The sequence below is a fragment of the Meleagris gallopavo genome, chromosome 1 (assembly GCF_000146605.3).
Source record: "Meleagris gallopavo isolate NT-WF06-2002-E0010 breed Aviagen turkey brand Nicholas breeding stock chromosome 1, Turkey_5.1, whole genome shotgun sequence".
In the NCBI taxonomy this organism is placed as follows: domain Eukaryota; kingdom Metazoa; phylum Chordata; class Aves; order Galliformes; family Phasianidae; genus Meleagris; species Meleagris gallopavo.
This window is the reverse complement of record NC_015011.2, coordinates 54,977,348-54,995,552: the sequence shown is the minus strand read 5'-3', so window position 1 is coordinate 54,995,552 and position 18,205 is coordinate 54,977,348. Positions and strand designations below refer to the sequence as shown.

At 37.0% G+C, this 18,205-nt stretch overlaps 1 protein-coding gene across 1 annotated transcript; it reads right to left on the bottom strand.

Annotated features, from left to right (window-relative positions):
* Positions 1-1,181: 1,181 nt before the first annotated feature.
* LOC104911650 (N-acetylglucosamine-1-phosphotransferase subunits alpha/beta-like) lies at positions 1,182-17,622 on the bottom strand. The gene is made up of 7 exons (XM_031554858.1): positions 17,537-17,622; positions 13,674-13,793; positions 11,823-11,864; positions 10,769-10,974; positions 10,064-10,128; positions 9,647-9,781; positions 1,182-1,385 (listed from the first exon to the last, which is right to left on the bottom strand). Exons 1-7 carry the CDS (start codon positions 17,584-17,586, stop codon positions 1,197-1,199), a joined length of 807 nt encoding a protein of 268 aa, XP_031410718.1. The 5' UTR covers positions 17,587-17,622; the 3' UTR covers positions 1,182-1,196.
* Positions 17,623-18,205: the final 583 nt, after the last annotated feature.

Below are 18,205 nucleotides of genomic sequence, written 5' to 3'. Positions count from 1 at the left end.
AGGCAGGAGGCAATCAGCTAATTTAATCCTAATATTCGCTACCAAATAGCTGAACTAAAGATTTCCATAAGTTTTTTAAAGAGAAACATTTTAAATTAGAAATTTCTCAGGTAAGTAACAAACATGTTTTTTACCACATTTCTGTTCCATTTATAAGAACTTAATGGCCTCTTCCCAAACTGAGAATTAAAGTTACCATAAAGAATAAGTATGGAACCGTGCCCAATTAGAACAGGACACTTGAGGAAAAAAAAAAAAAAGGTAATCATCAAACACTGAATTTTCATTGCAAATTCTATGCACTCTAAATAAGTCTCCTTTTCCAATATATACAGTAACAACATATGGATTCTGCAAAACATAAATGAAAACATTTTAAATAACATCAGCTAAGTGCCCATTTACAAATTGATGAATAATGTAAACATGGGAAAATATAAAGTTTGAGTTCATGGACTGTAGCAATAAGCAAAAGTTCCCCAAACCCAGGTTAACTGGCTACAAAAAGAGACCATAAGGATTATTAGAAAGGGCACATTTACTTTACCCATGCTATTTGACATTATTAAGGGAAAAAACAAGATTTTAGATCTCATCTTGAAAGAGCTATTCTGGTGATTTTGTTTGTTTTCCTTTTGACAAACTTAACATTCCTGCATTTATTCCTTGTTCAAATTAGAACTCCTTTCCGTACGGACACCTGTATTGAATTTCTTTGATTTTTTTCAAAAGAGAAGTGATCAGCATTTGTTCAGCAAATGTAACAATGCAATGCAAAATAAAAACCCAAAACTAAACTAAACAACAAAAAACAAACCCACCACAACAAAACCCTAAGAAACATATTGGGAAAAGGGTAATCACGTTTGTTAATAAAACCTTGTCTCTTTCCCACACAAAAGCAATCTATTTATCTGTCAGTTAGCATCAATTAAGCCTTTTGGGACTTTATTGCTCACAACCTTATAAGAACATGTGCAGAGGGCAAAATTTTTAATTGAAATTTCCTTCTTCTCTAATAAATGAAATGCCACTCTTCATGATGCTTCCTCCTTTTTGATTTTAGAATTTGGCAGTGTTCTTATGGCATTTAATTACAACATAATAAATACCTTACTACATCCAAATTTTTTTAAAGAAATCCCATGCTCCCTATCATTAATTAGTTAATTGTAAGCTTCTGCACACTGCAACCTCTACATTCTGTAACAGGGCTTACCTACCTGACTGATGGAGCTCAGGTCCCACAATAAGTAAGCAGGATTAAGCGTTAATTCTTTTCCATCTATAGTCATGTTCTTCTTCGCTTGTTTGCTCAGTTCATGGAAACCCTTGGGGTTATTCAGTTGCAAAAGAGCCACACTGGCTTCAGAATAGAGCTGCAACTACAAATGGAGAAAATAATGTTTGGCATGTACCCACAGCAGCACTATTCCTCGGCCAACTCAACCTTTCTGTTCTATTTTCTTGCTGGCATTACATTACCAGTAAAAATGACTAGTAAACACTGTTTTTAGAGAAGTACAATTTTGTAAGAACACAAAAAAGGGGTAACAAAACGGGAAATAAAAAGCATTTTAAGATATAGAACACTTCTAGATGCAAAGCCTTCACTTTCCAAAACAAACATTTCACTTAACACAATAATCCAGCAACAGTAAGCTGTGTTAGAAATATTAAAGCGAATAAGTCTCCTCCATTGTCTCCTACCTCCAACAACAAAATGTGAATTTGTGAATTAGCACAACTCTTATATGGCTGAAAAAATCATACTTTGTCCCTTTTAATCAACCACTACTTTTCTGAGGAAATTAAGGCCACCAATTCATCTTCGCCGTCAGAAGCGTGAAATATTCAGAATGGTTTAGAGATCAACATACAGTTCAGAAATCTGAGATACAAAGGGCTCCAGAACTAATCCATGCGGGTCTCTGAGTCCTTAATGGTGGTTGCCAATATGCTGTTAAGGTCATTTCTTAGTTGGAGACTGTTTGATCTGTTTGCTGTTTTTATCTCTTGCCACCAGTAATTCTGGCTATCACATTTCATAATGCACAGGATAAGAAGAAGCTTGCAGTAGATGTCCCATCTAATAGTATTATAACTTACAAATTGCAGGGCAGTGAAACATTTCTGTAAAAATATAGCATAGCCCAATAAAAACACTCTGTTTACCATATGCAGGAATGCGAGAAGATGCTGTGCTCAAAGTACAGCTGCACTTTCACACTCCAAATGTTTGCACAACACTCAGATTGAGAATAAATGCAGTTAACCACTAACAATATTTATTAGATGCAATGCTTAATTTTTGTACTTTCATGCCGCATCAGAGTAATAAGCACATCTATCAGATTTTCACAGTTGGATGCTCTCTGTAAAAGCAATTAATAACATTTTAAACACTGATAGGTCAGAAGACAGCAAAAAAATATCCTTTTTACCTTCATAATTCCCTTACAGATTTTTTTCTTTTATTTATTAAATTTGACTGTTTCTTCTCATTTTAAAACACCACTTGTCCCAGAGTCAGCACCCCTTCCCTTAGCAAGACCAGCTGTCTCACTTGTGACATTTTAGAGCTGTTGATGCTTTGAGTCATATGCTATTTGAGATCTTTCAATCTGACTTATGAAGCCTGCCATTAGAAAAATCTGATAAATCTCAGACCTTCCAGGGAATCATCGGAACCTACGGGTGGAAAGGGTGGCTTCAGTAGTTCAGTGGCTGAGGTATAGTTACAGACTGCAACTAGCAACCCCCTAAAATATCTGAATACTACAGATTGCCAAGCTACCATTAGTGGTTATGTGCTTTATTTAGGAATACAACAGTGTCACACAGTCCCTTAGAATCTGTCACCTATACATAAAACAAACCAAACATATTGCTATTCTAGAAGAAGTACTTAAGATTATTTAGTTTCTCTTTAACTTGTTTCAACAAGATTTATTGCTCCCAACTAATATAGCACTTAAGCTTAAGCTTTTTAAAATTAACAGTCTAAGTACAAACAAGTAGAAGAAAAGTATGTACGACTGATTAACTTAGGAGTTTTAGTTTTTACACCAATAGTATGTTTTTTGTTTGTTTCTTTTTCCAGAAAAAAAAAAGTATTTTCATAAGCAGTGCTATGGATAAATTTAGATTCCAATCAAGTCTCATGATGACATAACTTACCACACCTCTAAAATTCTTCATGCTTTGATCGGAAATTTCTGTTGTTGGTATATTTAAAATAGCTTTCTCCCTTGCAGATTTCCCAAAGTCTCATATCTATTATCCTCCTCTCAGTGAGGAGGCATGAAGTTACCCGTTTTCTTGAAATATATTCTGGAGTCTGCCTTCATCCTGATCAAACTGGTCAGACAAACCAGTGATGTTGTGAAAGCAGAACAGAAACACACAAGCAGGTAAGTGCCAAGAGTCAGAGTGATCTGGCAAGTTTTGGCTTCCAGCAGCAACAGCTGAGAAGACACCCAGCAGGCTGGCACATCAACCACCACCCACGGAAAACAGCATTTTCCACATCAGGTAACTTCAAGTGCAAGTTCTCCTTCAGAGCCAACACCTTTCGCACTGCTAAGTCTACACTTGGAAGTAAGCTGGATAGGAAGTAAGATGCTCTTTTTTTTTCCACACTCCCATATGGATACTAGGAAAAGCCACATTCCCACATAGCAAGGAGAGGTGAGGCTGGGGTGGAGAAGACTTGTGTTGTGCCAAAGAGGTGGAAAAGGTCTTGTGAGTATGAAATACTGAGGTCACTGTACACTTACCAAGTTTATAAAGTAACATAGTAGGAGAACCTTCTCTGAGAGTCAAAACCAACACAATGCCTTAAGGCTCCCCTCCCAGAACTGGCTCTGAGAACACACAGCAACAGCTCCTGACTCCAACTGTCTGCTCCTTCAATAAGAGCACGCAGCAGGAATCCCAGAACTCCCTTGTCAGGGCATCCAGAAACATATAGTTTCACAGTGCCTAAGGGCTTCTATGCAGATTTTCTTTCATCAATAAGATAAGGGCAGTAAATGACAACTGTGCACCATGGTTTCTAACACAATTTGTCCACATACGTGTGTGTGTGCACATTAAAGAGAAATCAGAATTTCATGAAGGAAACATGCAAGCCTTCAACTTTACCTGAAGCAATCAGGATACTGAATCTTCAGAGAAAGTCACGTTTGTACGAAAAGAAATACACTATATTTCAGTGGAAAAAAAGTACGATGGTCTCAAAAACAAAACCAAACCCTTCAAACCTTCCCTTGTCAAACTTCACAGGACTACCAGCTCCCTAGTTTTTGGGTCACAAGGTTCTATTTTAGGCTGAACAAAAACAGTCTTGTTTAGAAACGTGGGTAAGGGGCAGGGGAAGGAAGAGTAAAGAATATTTTTTACCAGCTCCTCTTCAGCATATTTAAGTTCAATTAACATCTCTCCAGCCTCTAAACAAATATCTCTTAGCAGCAAACAAACACATAATCAGAGTAACATCCCCACCTAGTGGTTTACTAATGCACTATTAAGAAAGCACGGGAAATAATAGAAAGCCAAACATTTCCAATCACACTTGTTAAAACATTAGCAGTGCAAAGCAAGAAATGCAAACAGCAGATATAGTGCTGTTTATTACTCTAAAGAATGAAGTCTCCATATTATTACACTGCAACGTAGGCCGTTAAGTACAAAAATTCAGGAGACAGTCACACACATAATACACCCTTAAAACCTCCTTTTGATGAGCACAACTGCTTCTCTCAGAGAACCACTGAAGCTTTTTAGAACAAAAAAAATGTGTGGTTCAGAGGTAAAAGCAATTTTTAGTGCTTTTTGGATTCAGAAGTGATTTAAATCAAATGAAAATGATATGATTAAAGCAGCATTATCAATACTCTGCAAGGTACATTCCTCCATGTCTCCACTTCCCACAATTCTTCCCTTCTAAAAATTGCTCAGATGTTTTTACAGATGAAATTTTAAATTACTTTTTCTTTGCTTTCAACATTGCAGTAAGAAACTGCCATTAAAGAGACTAGGGAGAAATCCATTAAGAAATGAGAGGTAGTGATAAGACAAGTCTAGCCTAATGCAAGTGTAACTTTATTCCTCTCCACCAGGCATCTCACACCACTTTACAGACCTTAGATTCCAGAAGTAGCAACTGTAGAAAAATCACTACAATCTTCAATCTTCTTTTCTAATAGCTGTCTACAACTACCTGAAGGGAAGTTGTGGTGAGGTGGAAGTTGGCCTCTTCTCACATGTAACTAGTCACAGGACTAGAGGGAATGGCCTCAAATTGCACCAGAGGAGATTCAGGTTGGGTGTTAGGAAACACTGCTCCTCTGAGAGAATGGTCAGGCATTGGCACAGGCTGCCCAGGGAGATGGTGGAGTCACAGTCACTGGAGGTGTTCAAGAAACCTTTAGATGTTGTACTGAGGGACATGGTTAGTGGGAAACTTTGGTGATAGATGGACAGTTGGATTGGATGATCTTACAGGCTTTTTCCAAACATGGTCATTCTATGATTCTATGATTCAGTGGAGACTGAACAACCAACCCTTCTTCTATTAGTAGCATTAACCTAGCATCTCTCTAGTTGGTAAAGAGGGAACCTCACCTGGTTATATTTATCACAGCTGCCTATCTACAGCTTTCACTAGAAAAAGAACCACTAGAAGAAGAGTCTATAACAATAAATTATATACACATTTCATATACAAAGTTTTAGACCCTCTAAATAAGCACCTTATGTTTATATCCCCATATTCAGTTACAGATTTAACATGAATAAATTGCTGATTAGTCAACTGGTCGGCAAAGAAACTGCTACCTACGTCATTATAACTACACAGGGTACACTAATCTCAGGTTAAATGCTCTAAAGCTTCTACTACCAGGTGGAACACAGACAAAAATGACACAATGACAACAAAGTGGAGAATCTGGATAATGCAATGGATTCCTGAGGAAAAAAATTGTTTACACAGAGAAAAAATCTAACCAAATTGCAGAAGAGGAGCTCTTATGAACAGATAATGAGCTGGTCACAATAATAATGTCTACAGAAAGGTAAAAGCACACAAAGGATGACAACTGTTGACAAATATTGAACAATCAAGACAAGGTAAAGAAAAATCCTGTAGAAAGATAAGAGGCATTGGATGTCACTCCCATGAAGAGACAAGGAGATATGCTGCATCTCTGCCATCTTAACGTTCATCATCATCATAAAAAGGAATCTAAAACCCTAGAGAAAGTATAGCATTCTTCAAAATTTGTTAAAGCAGACTAGCCAGTTACATGGACACAAGCAGAACTGAAATGCAGAAATAATCTACCCACGCTTTTTGCTGGAGTAATAAATACTGCTAGGAGATACTGCTGGAATGAAAAAAAATAAATAAAAAAATTATTAACTGTAGCTGCAGATGGCAGTAAAAAAAATTAAGATCCAGGCAGAACCATTCCACTCTAACAAGTCTTGAAACAAGAGAATAAAAACCAGTAGACCAGTCAAATGTAATAAGGGGTAAATCTAGGAATTTAGGTATTTCACTCTAAGGCATCCACTAAAGAAAGCATCTCTTGATGGAACAATCTTCATTGTAACCCAAGGAACACAGGCTAGCCTGATAATAAGGTCTGTGCTTTACAGATACGTGACAAAAAACCTGGAGAAAATTATGAATTTCTCAATCCTGGAAGGAAAATTCCAGACAGAAGTATAAAGGAGAACAGAAAAAGAAGAAGCATTTACACTGACTGAATAATAGTTTGAAAATGTGATTAGAGAAATAACCAAAACTAATAGAATTAGAAAGTGTCTTGTGGAGAGATGGGATTAAAAAAAAAAAAAACACAACAGATATTCCAATACTAGAAAAAAAAAAAATAAAATGTTTCAGCAGCAAAAAACATTAATATGAGCCAGATAATATAGGTAAGACGAGAAAGTGGTAGAATATCAAGGACAGAAAGATACTTAACGATCTAAGAAAGACACAGAATAGCTACTCTGACAAAGAAACACAGAGCGTACTATGGATAAAAACAGTCAAAATTAGTTTGGAATGCAGCTTCTGCTAGGCAGATAGAATGTAGTTCCAGATGCTGCTTGAGAAGAGCAAGTGCTCCTCAGAACAAACATCATCTAAGATCTTGCTCCAGTATATTTCCAGGCGTGGAAGCAGACAGATTTAATTTCCACCAAACTACCACTGAACTGAGGCAGTATTCAGATACCAATTTGTCAATTAATGAAGATATTACAGCAGAGCTGCTCCTAGAAAATAACCTTGGGTGAAGAAAACATAAGTTAACAGATCTGAAATTAAAACATAAGGAAAAATAAAGAGCACCTTGTTATTAAATTCCTTGATTGCTAAAGGGCAAGTAAAATAAATGAAAAGAGCTGGTAATTTATGTCAAAGGTATTCTGAGCAATTCAGCTTCATTAAATCAAATGTGTTAGAACGACCAGAAATTTCTAACCTATGCTGGGTTGAGGAAGTAGGAAAGACTCTTTGCCTAAAAGGATGAACTTGTACTCAAGAAGATCTTCAAATACTGTACATCCAAGCAGATTTTCAGTCTTCAATTGCAAGTGAGATGTGCCAACATGGATGGGTTTGCATGATTCCTGCCTGCAAACTGCTGTTATTGATTTATCATTCCTGTTTGTCTACAAACAGATACAAGTCGGGACTGAACCCCATAGGAAATGAGAATGGTGGTAGCAGTTTTCGAAGAATAATTGTCATATGAGCCAAAAGATGCTTCAACTTGCTTTTAAATGCAGAATAGCATTTTAGCTCAGGGATTTTACAGGAAACACCATTTGTTTAAAGCAATGTAAAAATATATGTACTGATAGCATATAAAAAACAAGCACAGACTGGTGGATTGACCTCATGAATACCCACTGTAATCCAATCAATATAGCTACTAGGAAAGAAAAGGAAGGATGCTGCTATCACAGTAAAGCACATCTACCATCACTCACCCAAACAGCAAGAGACCATTTTATGAGTAGCATTAATACAAAGAAGGAGAAGGAGACAATGGATGTCATGTAGAAACACTGGCAAAACTGTTTGCAGTGTGTGTATTACAGCATGTAAGTCTGCGGCCTTGTGTTAGCTATGTACTTGCCACTGTCTAAAAATTCTGGTGATGCTTCATTTAAAATGCTGTATGAAATTCTAGTTGATCATATTGAAGACAGACAAATTCACAGTGGAAGCATCACAGAAAGGGCTGTCAGAAGGATCAGAGGACTGGAGACCCAATATTGTGGGAAGAGCACTGCCTAATTAATCCAGTGAAACAAAAAAATGCTAGGATAAAGTCATACCTTAACTCTACAAATACACAAAAGACATAAACAAAATCAAAAGAGAAGAGCTATTTAAGCTTTAAAAGCTAATTAAGAGCTATTTATATTAAGCTACTTAAGAGCGGTAGGAAGAGGTTCAAATATGTTTACTTAGTGTTATTTCTAACCATCATTAATAAGATTCTAAACCAATCTTCTAACAGGAGCCAAGACAAGAAATTCAGCCTGCATTCCTCTGGAGTGTGACCAGCCTACGAAACCAGTTACACTTTATTCAGCTGTAGCACAATACATGATCTGATAACCTAACCTGCTAAACATATACAAGGAAAGCAAGTCATGCACCAACAAGTCACAAAGTGAATTATCACATCGTATAAGTAGACATCAGACAAATGAAGACATTTTTTGTATGGATTGACATCCCAATTCTCTACACACCTTTTTAATTCCCTTCACATCACTCTCTCTCAGCCCCGCTCACACTACCATCGTCTCTGTGCTCCTCCCTTTACAGAATACTGGACTTGGTTAACTAGTAGCAGACCAGCTATTCTTCACCTTGTTAAGCTCTTACTTCAGAAAGAGAGCTTAGTCTCATCTCTCCAATGCCTAGGTCAATGATTTTCACAGAGTTCTGCAGCTTTCTATCTGTCTGTTAAACCAGGTTGTAACTGCAAAAGGTGTGCAAATGTCAGGAGAGGATGAAAGACAAAATGCCAGTGAGTGACACAACCATATAAGTTGTGATCTTCTGTTGCCTTGCAGATGGGTAAGCTGATGTATAACAGGCTTGGGACCACACAGAGTACTTGGAAGAGATAAATACAACGTTCAGCTGTGAAAAATTTAATTGCTTTCACTATTAAGATAACTCTTCCAAAACCAAAGAAGGAGGAAAAAAAAAAAAAGCTAAGAAACCACACAAACAAAATTCTGTCACATCAAACAATCTTGTGATTCAGTACACTTCAGTAAGGCAATAGCCTATAGCAAATGGCTAAGAGAAACTGATAAATATAGCATTTCATTTTACTTATTGCAGGCTAACAAATCTAACGCCTAATAACTTACAGTCACAGAATGGAAAATTGGCATTTTGAAGGCAACTGATCTACTGTTTACTATTCTTCACAGTTCAAGAACAGTGTCACATACACACAAAAAAAGATTACTATCAGAAATAGGACAACATCGCCTGCAACAGTTCTCTTACTAGACAGGCAAGATCTGTAGGAAGCATTCAAAATAAGCAAACAAAAACAATATAAATAAGTTACTCTTTACTCCAAATTCTTACCAATTTTACTTTAGAGGCCAGGCTCTCTGGTAGTTTTGATCGCAGCTGATTTGTTTCTTTGAACGTAGCTGGAAATCCACTAAGGAAGGCCAAGTCTTGCATTAACACTAGACCTGGAACTTCTTTGTCTGTAGTCTAAAAACAAGAATATAGGGTACAAAGGCAGTTTTCTTTTTTTAAACATCTATAGTAATTTACATCATTTGTTAACCGTTCAGCAGCTGATAGATTTAATAGCATATAGTTTGTCATTTAACTTAAACTGCAAAATTGAAATAAGGGTAATTTTAAAACATTTTTCACTTTTTACTATATGTGAGTTATGGAGAGAGAATAGCACAGAAATACTTTCTAAAAACACACAAAGTTTAAGATACACAAAAGCAAAAAGAATTAACAACTTTTGAAAGTACATACCAAGTAACCCCTCCATACTATATGCTTGCTGTTGTCTTTCAACATTCCAGAATGGGCATCTTCAGCTAGGATAAATAAAATGCATTGGCAATCAAAAACTGGAAGTCACTTTTTTTCTATACAACAGTAACTAAAATGTATTTTCCCAAATTGAAAACTGTTGAATGTTTAAGGAGTGAAGATTTGTCTTTATACCTGGCAAATAATTCTTGGTGATAAAACACACACTAGTAAGTTTGGGCAAGTGGGTGGTAGTGGATTGGGCACTACATCTTTAAATAAGAAGCCTATGCCTGTTCTAAGACCCTACTTATGTGTGTTGAACATACAGATAACTTAAGGTGTGCAATCATTTAAGGAAGGGCAGAAGTGTTGCACAACATTCAGCCTATATACTACAGCAGTTAAAAAAACATTTCTAAATCTAATCCTCAGTCTTGTGAGATTATCAATGCAACACTGATCCTCAGATAACAGGTTTGTTTTTGCAATAGTACTTTAAAGCACAGAACTGTTTAATCTTTCATAATCAGTTGTCTGGTAGGTAAGAGCCACTATCTCTGATGTCATCATTTAGAGGATGAGACTGAGGGGAAGAGACTAAATGACTTGCTAAAGACAAAATTAGTGGCAGAGTCAGCAATGGAAGAAAACCAAAATAAAAACTCTGGAAAATCATATGGAATCTGACAAACAGACTCTTACCATCCTTAGGGTTATCAAAAACAATTACTGTCACGTTGGTGGAAGGATTTTTTGGTTTTGCTACAAAAAACATATTGTTAGCGGCTTGTAAAGTAGGATGAATGGACAGGAGGTCTTTCAGCGTGATGTTGGTCAACAGTGCAGGATCCAGAACAAGCATTGGCACTTTAATGCAGTGTGTCAACAAGCATTCCAGTTGCTTCTCACTACAGAAAAATAACAAAGGTATATTTAACACCAATATAAAATTTACAACAAATCAATATCAGGTGCAACAAAAGATGGTTTTGTAAAATCTGAACAATTATTTCCTGAAGTTTGTTGGAGGAAGGAGGGAACAATTAAAGAGCGTGATTATTTTGCAGAAAACATGCATCCCACTGCGACAGTTTACTGCATTCCCATAACTCATTCTCCCATCCCTTGCCCCCTTCCCCAAATACCTCTTTTCTCACTTATGTATTTTATTTCTTCGTTTTAATTTTGAAGATTTTTCAGATTTCAAAGTTTGCTGAGATTTAAAGCAGATAAGACCTTATAAAGATCTCTAAACAGCAGAACAACCAAGCCAAATGAAGAATGAGACAGAGCAGGCCCTGCTACTTCCTGGCAGCACTCAGACTCAAGAGCCTTGGCCCCTCACAAACAAGTACTTGCAGTGCTATGTACACAAATGGAAGGTGAAGATATGGTTAGGGAAAAAAAAAAATCTTAGTATTATTGAATTGTAAAGTTCCAAGTATATATACATTAAAAGTCCTCACTCAGAATATGAACTATGTCTAGCCAATGACAAGCATATGGTTTTTGAACTTCAGAAATTGTCCAACTAAGCAGCTCATATTTGTCATGATCACATTACTGTTATTTAGCATACATATTATCATGCTATCAACCTCTTGGAACTGTATAGAAAGAAAGCATGCTCAGGCTGTAGAAAAATAAACAATACCCCCTGCCAGCATTTTTCTTTCAGCTGAAAGTGAGTAGATCATAGTTTATTTCAATTTACACCCAAAACAAAAAATGAAAATAAAATAAAATAACATCTTACCTCTTCTTTGTTGGTTCTGTTGCATTCTTTCCAAGGATTTCCCTATTACAAAATTAAAACAGCTACATTAAATAACACCAAGTTGACTATAAAGAATTTAATCTAATTTCAGAGCTCTAATTGAGTCAGGAACATGTTGCGAAAGCACAGATAGCCCAGCCATAAAAGTGCCAAGGCCTGGCCTCTGGCCTACTTTAGGAGAACACAGGCTGATGTGCTTCCTCACTGTTCACCCATGTGCAGCAGAACTCAAAAAATTCTTGGCTGTGCTGGGAGCTGCAGCATAGACACTCTGCCAACAAGATTTTTAGGGCTTATTACTACATTATTTAATTAAACTGCTGTTTATAGGAAAAACAACAATAATAAAACAGGCTGAAGTGAGCTGAAACCAGACTGAATTCATTGCTTTGGTGAACATGTGTGTCCTGATAAGCTCTACCATGCACTGACCACATGCATGTAGAAGGCCAAAAAAATAACATCATAATAATGTGATCACAAGGACAGCTCCCACACACACTAGTTACTCTCTCCTTCTGAAGAATAAAGCATCTGGACAGTGACTAGTTTGATTCAGGTGGATCAACAAAAAAGTTGCAATTCACTAAGTTTAAGTCTGCAGTACTTTATATTCATTAGCAGAGATTTGCAGATTCTTTGCCTTTGTCTTCTGCAGTTACCTTGATTTCAATAAATAACTTTTTCTAACTGTGCTAATCAATTCAGTAACACACCGGGGGGAAAAAAACCCACCACCATTACATGAAAGTGAAACTGGCTGTCCCTTTAGATGCTGAAGCTGATACTGACTTGAACCTTACTCCTGAGTTTGATACAAACTTTCCAAATCAGTGTTGTGGAGGAACGCAAGGTGTGTTTTTCTCTTAGTAAACAGGGAACTACAGCATCTCTTTGCCCAAATGTTTGCAAAATAAATGCAAAATCTCTTCAGAACAGAGACTGTGTCTACCTTTAAGACGTTTAAACAATGTATTTCACTGTGAAAGTAGCAAAACAGAGTCCTGGAACTTCATTCGTGAAAGATACCTAATTGCAAGTCATAACACACCAAAAATCAGATCCATCTTTAAACTCACTTGTGAATTCCAGATTATTCTGAGTTAAAATACTATGTTCAACATTTAAAATATGTCCTTGTTCTTTCATTTAATATTTTTCTGGTTCAAACAGAACACATTACCATAGAGTTATCTATAAAGAACTAAATCAATGGTTACGGGATAATGCGAGATGCCTGTCTTTGTTAAGCACAAAGTCATGTATTATTTGAAGCCCTTAGACCAGTAGTTTTACAGGCCAGAGTAGCACAATGCCTAACAATCTGAATGCAGCATTACATCTTCCTCCTTACTGTCTTAGTTAGAAGGCTGAAAAATATGTTTCTAATGTGTATGAATGATATTCCTCAGTTTCTGTGTTTGGGAGACTACAAACCAATTAATTTTAAGAAGGAGCCTTTAGAAAAATATATTTTATTAAGCCCGGTGCAAGCAAAAATTTAATGTATAGTTTTATGATTGCTTTATTATTTGCAAACAGTTACAGAAATCAATACAAAATGACTTGTACACAAAGCACAGTTTTCTGAATAGTATTTTACAAATTCAAGATAAAACAGCCTTAATTACTTCAAATTATTATGCTCTGTATTTTAAGCAGCTTCCTGATTAGGCACTGTTTTGCAGCTAAATGTAGAACTGCAATAACGTTTTGAGAATAATCAAAACAAAGAAAAACTTGCTTTGAGCAACATGGGAAAAAAGAAAGAGGGCTAGTACATCAGATTGCTGTTTTCAGTAGGAGTGAAAAAATACATATGATTATTACCTCATTATTTTCTGTTCTTCCTCCATCTGTTCTCTGACCTGTTGCAGTTCTTTGATCAGTTCAACATCTGTGCCGTTCACCCAGGTGTATACCACATCAATTGGCATGGGTAAACAAAGCCTACATAATTCAAATGAAAGCTACATGAGCTGTTTAATATTACATTACAAGCGTCTGTGACATCCTACAATAGCAGTTTCTGTCAAACAACAAAATTACTTCGTGTCTGAGCTGCAAACAAGACGAAGAAAAAAAATTTCCCTTCAGCTATATATATATCACCCCTCGATTATAAACAAGCCTTTGGCAAAACAGGCCAGACAAAATCTAAAAAGGATATAGAGCAGGCATAACAATTCAATAACTAAAGAAATCTGAAATTTATTGAAATCTAGAGCATGACATGTTAACCTATAACCCAACTCCCAACAGCCCATGAAATATTTCACAAGCCAGTACCAGCGTCATTAAGGCACATCCTTAATGCACCAGCTGCTAAAATTAGACAGGACAGCATGAAGTATAAAGTCTTAAATCATTTGTGGTGTCAGGTAATTTCCCAGAGGGAGTAAGATCTCAGAAGGACCATGTCTTTATCTTAGAATACCTTTTAGATTTCCTACTTGGGATTTCACCAGCTAACAACCTCAGCAGGCTGTACCACTTCAGACACCAGAAACAGCAATCAAATCTATGCCTGACACAATTTAATACTGTGAAATTGTAGCTGACTGCTTACAGTTGTCCCAGCATACTTAATGCAGAAGCAGCAAAGAAAGGTTTCTGAGTCCCTTTCTTCTATTTGTTGATGGTTATCTCCACTCTGAGGCCCACACCTTTGTTTCTGCAGGTGCTCCAGGCTGCTGCCAGAGACAAACCCTTCAGTCCCACACAACAGCCCCAACTGTAAGCTCAGAAGTTTCAGTATCAAGCTACTCACTAATATCTTCCTAAACTGTAGATGGTCTTTGCAGACTTCAGCAAAATGCAACAGTCCAGTTGCTTGCCAAGCATATTAAGTTGTACTTAGTAAGTTTAGATCCTCAGAATTTAATCTCGCTCTGATGTCTTTGTTTCCATGAAATATGCAAGATAAGTGAAAACGTAGCTAGGAGAAAAGCAGCATTTGGATAGCAAGCAAACAAGTGTTCCAACGCTAAGATCTACAGGACCAAGCAATGAAGTACCCAAGGAAAGGTGTTCCTTCCCACTTAGTGCACCCTTCAGACAACGTGCAAAGTGAGACACGGTGAGCATCTCTTCCATCTTCCCTCTGATTTTCAAGCTCCATGAGGGAAGCTTTAGGTTAGATAAAAAGGAAAAATCTTTTACAGTGAGGGTGGTGAAGAACATGTTGCCCAGAGATGTGGTTAATGCCGTGTCCCTGGAGACTTTCAAGGCAAGGGTGGATCAGACCAAATCAGGCCCTGGGCAACCTGATCTAGCTGGGATGTCCCTGTTCATTTCAGGAGAGCTGGATTAGATGGCCTTCAGAGGTCCCTTCCAACTTTAAGGCTTCTATGATACCTAAAGGATGCTGAAGGGCCATTCTAAAGATAATCTGAATATCCAGCAAGAGCAGACAGAACAGCCTCTGGTTCATTAACCGGCACAGATCCGCATGGATTTTGTCTAGCAGCAGAAATTCAATGGCAGGAGCTCCTTCAGCTTTTCTGCATTTGTTGTGATCAATTTTACTATTGGCTTGTCAATGCCTTGACTTCTACAGCTAGGAGGAGCATTTCAGATGGAAGCACCTGACTTAAGTCAGCTGACTTCAAAAGTGCACAACCCTCAGTCTTCTGGGCAAAGTGTGGAGTTTATTTACGCAGGCTTCACTTAAGAACATAAAATGTGGAAAAGGAAAGACTGAATTCCAACTTGTTCTATGGTATGAGGCAATTTTAGCACTATTTACACATCTGGGAAGCCCTTCCCAACTTATCATTTGCTAATAGCATATTTCTGTACAATAGCAAATATAACTATGTAATTCTCTACACTCAATTGGCAGCACTGAATAACAGCTCTGAATTAACCCTTGTGTGGCAAGTTCATTCTTCATTAGCAATGGCTATAGAGATCATTTTTAAAAAGCTACCAAAACAAGTGATTTGCTTGCAGATCCATTAGCTTATTTGTTTACAATTTCTCTGAATACTTAGAAAAAATTTCTTAATGCATTTTAAAATGAAATTAGCATACATTTTTGAGAAAACTAGTGGCTATGAAACATTATAATAAAAAACATACACAATTAATTTCTTGCTCCTAATTAACACTACTGCCAGGTAGGATCAGTAACAGTGCAACGAATTCATCTTCTCAAAGCTTTCTGATTTATTTCAATGCTTCTAAAAAAAAAAAAAAAAAAAAGCATTGAGACTTTGAGGATTTTTATCTTTTTCAGATCATCCCTTACATTTTCCCTTTCCAAAAATGTCCCTACTTCACAAATCAAAAAGCATGACTAGGATCTGAAGATGAAGCCAGAGCTGTCACCTCTTGCTGTAGGAACAGGAGACTCACTGTGTCTGTCTGCAGGTCTGTGCACCTGCCAGGACACATTTTCCATCCCAGTGATGTTTGCATATGTAGGAGAGCCATGCCTGCAGCAGAGATTAGAGCCAGAAGACAAAGCTTCATTGTCTCAGTGTCCGCAGCGTACAGCAGCCTCTGGATCTCTCCCAGGCCACCATATTGTGATCTCAATCCTTGCTGAACCTCTTTTAAAAACAAGTATAGTCCAACTACGCCCTCAAGCTCTCCACTGTAAGAGTTGACTTCTGTGAAAGCTGACTAAGGAATCAATCCAAAATTGAAATATAACAATACACCCTAGAAATGGAACTTAACTATTTCTACACCATGACGGTACAATCTTATAAAAACATTAATTAATTAGCACAAAGTCAGCATTTTAGTACAGACAAAAACAATCACACTTTCACTTCAACTCTGCAGAAAGTTGTATAAACTAAGCTAATGATCTGTACGAGTTGTATCACTCTGTCTTCATCTGCCTTTCTTTGGAAATTAGGGGAGGGAAGTCAGATGAGATTATAGAAGTGAATAGTGTTCACAAACATAATGTAACACACATTTAAGGAATTATCCTGCACCCACCCACTCAAGCATGACAAACTGATCTGATCATTTCTGCTGTCCCATGATTCAACAAACCTCAATGCAAATTAAACATCTGCTTTCAGGGCTTTTTCCAGTCAAGTATATCAGTGCTTCAAGATTCAGATGACAACTTGTTAGTAGCTTCTTCCACCTACCAATTCACAGTCCACTGACTTCCTGAGCAATAGATCCCATGACTACTCACACACAAACTCAGAAACCACAAGAAGCTACTCAGCAGTTAGCAAAACTGAAGCAAATGACCCATCTGACTTGGTTTCCAATTTGCTGTGGGTGACTTCAATGTGTTCAGCTTTAAAATGCTGCTTCTTGTTAGCTTTGTGACTTTTCTACTAAATAATATCCCTTTTTTGAGACGTCATGGAAAACTCAAAATAAGTTCCTATCTTAATATGGAAAATATATCATATTTCCCCTTCACTGTTAACATTATTGTCATTTCGTTGTTTCCTTACAGACTGAATGAATTAAATGTATTTAAGATTTATGTATCTATGATTAGAAATTCCAAATTCCAGACTTTCACAATGGGATATTAAGCACTAACTCACAATTTTGGAACCTCTATGTTAGTAATTAATTACTCATACAACTGCCCATACAAAAAAGTCATACTCAACAGTTACTTACTTTATCTAGAATATTTGATTTAAATATTTGAGAAATCATTCAACAGTAAAACATGCAATATTTCAACTGCAAATAAAGCTCACCGATTCTGAAACGATTTGCCCGCAACGTTGTCTCTGTATGAATCAAACATAACATGATACTGATCTCTACTCCACTCCAACACAACCTGTAAAGAAAAAAATAAAAGCAACTATACAACTATACATAACCGACTTCTAAAATTGGGCACTTATTTCTGAAATGCTCAAGCATCACCAATTTCATTCAAGCTGATCTCTATATTAATGCACATGTGACCAGAAATGAACCCAACTTAAGTTATTACATTGAGACAAATCAGGTGCAGAACTTACAGCACGCTTGATTTAAACAAGCTCAGTTTTTATTCCTGCAAGGAAGGGCTTCATGTTTTTTGGATGTAGTTTTTAAGTTACTATTTGTTTTGATCACCTCCCCCTTGCCTCTTACCATTTCAAAACACAGCAACTTCTCAAAACTGAGATCTTAAAGCAAATATGATTCAAAGCAAGCAAGAGTCACCTCCTCCCCTTGCACAAATTTCATGGTCCTCCTTTCTATTCTCATACCTCTGAAATTTGACCTTTGAAAACAAACAGTCAGGCCAGGACACATCAAATTATGCAGATTAACCCAGGTACAAAGTCAGTCGCTGCTTCCCAATGCAGGTGATGGCTTACACGGCAGCCCAGCTCATGCAGCAGCTCATTGTTTCTGTGGGCTGCAAACTT

Excerpts from the sequence above, each read along its gene's own strand:
- LOC104911650 (XM_031554858.1), bottom strand. The coding sequence starts at position 17,586 with ATGTTTGATTCATACAGAGACAACGTTGCGGGCAAATCGTTTCAGAAT. Across the intron at positions 13,794-17,536 it reads GGCAAATCGTTTCAGAATCG|GCTTTGTTTACCCATGCCAA; the intron begins GTGAGCTTTATT and ends TGAATTATGTAG. Across the intron at positions 9,782-10,063 it reads TAGTATGGAGGGGTTACTTG|ACTACAGACAAAGAAGTTCC; the intron begins GTATGTACTTTC and ends TCTTGTTTTTAG.